At 56.5% G+C, this 1,969-nt stretch overlaps 1 protein-coding gene across 1 annotated transcript; it reads left to right on the forward strand.

Moving 5' to 3' along the window:
• Positions 1 to 218: 218 nt before the first annotated feature.
• Positions 219 to 1,559, forward strand: LOC128830555 (noggin-like). Its single transcript, XM_054016414.1, has one exon. The coding sequence runs from the start codon at positions 219 to 221 to the stop codon at positions 1,026 to 1,028; it is 810 nt and encodes a 269-aa protein (XP_053872389.1). The 3' UTR covers positions 1,029 to 1,559.
• Positions 1,560 to 1,969: the final 410 nt, after the last annotated feature.

Raw genomic sequence — 1,969 nt, forward strand, 5'->3', positions numbered from 1 at the left:
CATCCATAGTGTGTGTGTGTGTCTCCCTGTGAATAGTTGGTTGTGTCTCTGTGACAGCAGCAGTGTCTGGTATCAGACTCTGTAACTAGGGGAAAGGGGAAGGATTTCTCTCAGCCAAAGGGATCCACTGATAACCAGAGAGGTAGAGGGAGGGAACTCAGAGTGCCAGCCTGCAGCAAGACACACGCAAGGGGAGCCCCGAAGGAGCTGCACCCATCATGGAGATGGCCAGAGTAGGTTTCATTTACCTGCTGCTGCTGGGGAGCTGGGCCCAGGGGCCTCTTCCCTCTGGAGCCTCTCTCCTCTCCCAGGAGGGAGACCTTCCTCTAAGTGAGGACCTTCTGCTGCCTGAGAAGATCGGTGAGACCACCCCACCCAATCCTGACATCCACCTCATCCGGAGCAAGCCATCTGCCCACGTGAGGCCATATAGCCTGTCCCGCTCTCCGAATGACTACCACTACTCCCCCAAGCCCAAGCATCTCAGGGCCCCTCGGTTGTTGAAGCTGCTGGGCCCCTCATACGACCCCTTCTGGATGTCCCCACAGGATCCACGAAGCCGCAACACCAGTCTGGAGCAGCTGGGCACCCTGAGCCAGGACCTGGCCGATGGCACCAGCCGTTACCGGAAGAAGCTGCTGCAGGAGGCTGAAAATGTGGAGCTCCCTGTCCTGCTGCCCCCTGAGGAGGGGATGGCCAGCAACCTAAGCCAAGCTGTCGCCCACCGCCTCCGTCAGTGGCTGGTGGACAGCGCCACCTGCCACCTGACCTCATCCTGGGTGGATCTGGGGCCTGTCTTCTGGCCACGTTGGGTCCGCCACACAGAGTGCGACACCTCCCACACTGGCTGCTCCTGGCCTCCTGGCATGACCTGCCGTCCTGCCCAGTTCACCCACATCAAGCTCCTGGTCTGGCACTGCTGGATGAGCAAGGACCCAGCCATAGACACGGGCAGGATTCTCCAGCAATGCACCTGGAGGCAGATCCCCTACCCAGTAGTGTCTGCTTGCAAGTGCTCCTGTCGGTAATAGGACAATGAGGGGCAGGGGGCTCTTCCCCCACTGGAGGGGTGGGATCACGGGTGCATTGTCACCTCGGTGCTCCTTCAGGGGGTTGCTATCATGTTGCAGCAGTTTGAAATTGCCTGCACAGCCAAGGCTTGAGAAGCTGAGCGGAGGATGGCATGATCCCACCTACGTTCCCTACTGCAGATAGAGCTGGGAGTCCTCTCCAGATATTCTCCTCTCCACCTGGACCAGCAAGATATCACAGAGAGATACTCCTCTGATCTCTCCATCCACTACAGCCAGGATCCAGCATCCTCCTGGAGGAAGTCCTGAGGCTGTGGAAAGCTGGGGATCCCTAGAAAATTACAGAAGAGGAGGAGCCAGAACTTGGGCTCCCCTCCCATATCCAAGGGAATGAAGCCAGGAACAGAGTGCCATGGGAACTGGGGGCACCAATAGTCATCTCAGGTTTAGATTCATAATTCTACGGCTTTGGGATCCATGGGGGTAATGTGGTGCAGAAATGCTGGTGACGATTATTACCAAAAGGAAGCGCAGCTGTGTGTGTGCAGAAATAAAGATACAGAATAAGAACTTGTAGGAGTCTGTGGAATTTAATATATAAAATGGAGCCAAACTGATCCCTTTGCTATCCACAGCTGCTTGGCTACGTGGCACAGCCTGCTGGGCCTTTGCTTATGGGTCATAGGTTCGAATCCCCACTTCGGGACATTGGCTTGTCCCCAGCGCTACCCCAACAAGGCTAATCCCAAAGGGAAGTAAGTGCTGTGCTACTCTGTTAAACCAAGGTCCCCGACCCCTGGTATTGGAGGGTTCCCTGTGGTGGCAGAGCAGGGTAGTGCTGGGTCAGGAGGAGGTGGGTTCTGTACTATGGGCCTGAACCATAGCCTACTGCAATCCTGGGAGCCTTCCCATTAAGCTTACTGGGCACTGGCACGGGC

This window comes from Malaclemys terrapin, chromosome 1 (assembly GCF_027887155.1).
Source record: "Malaclemys terrapin pileata isolate rMalTer1 chromosome 1, rMalTer1.hap1, whole genome shotgun sequence".
NCBI classification, from domain to species: Eukaryota; Metazoa; Chordata; order Testudines; family Emydidae; genus Malaclemys; species Malaclemys terrapin.

What these genes read in the sequence shown, in the direction of transcription:
- LOC128830555 (XM_054016414.1), top strand. Translation starts at nt 219, where the DNA reads ATGGAGATGGCCAGAGTAGGTTTCATTTACCTGCTGCTGCTGGGGAGC.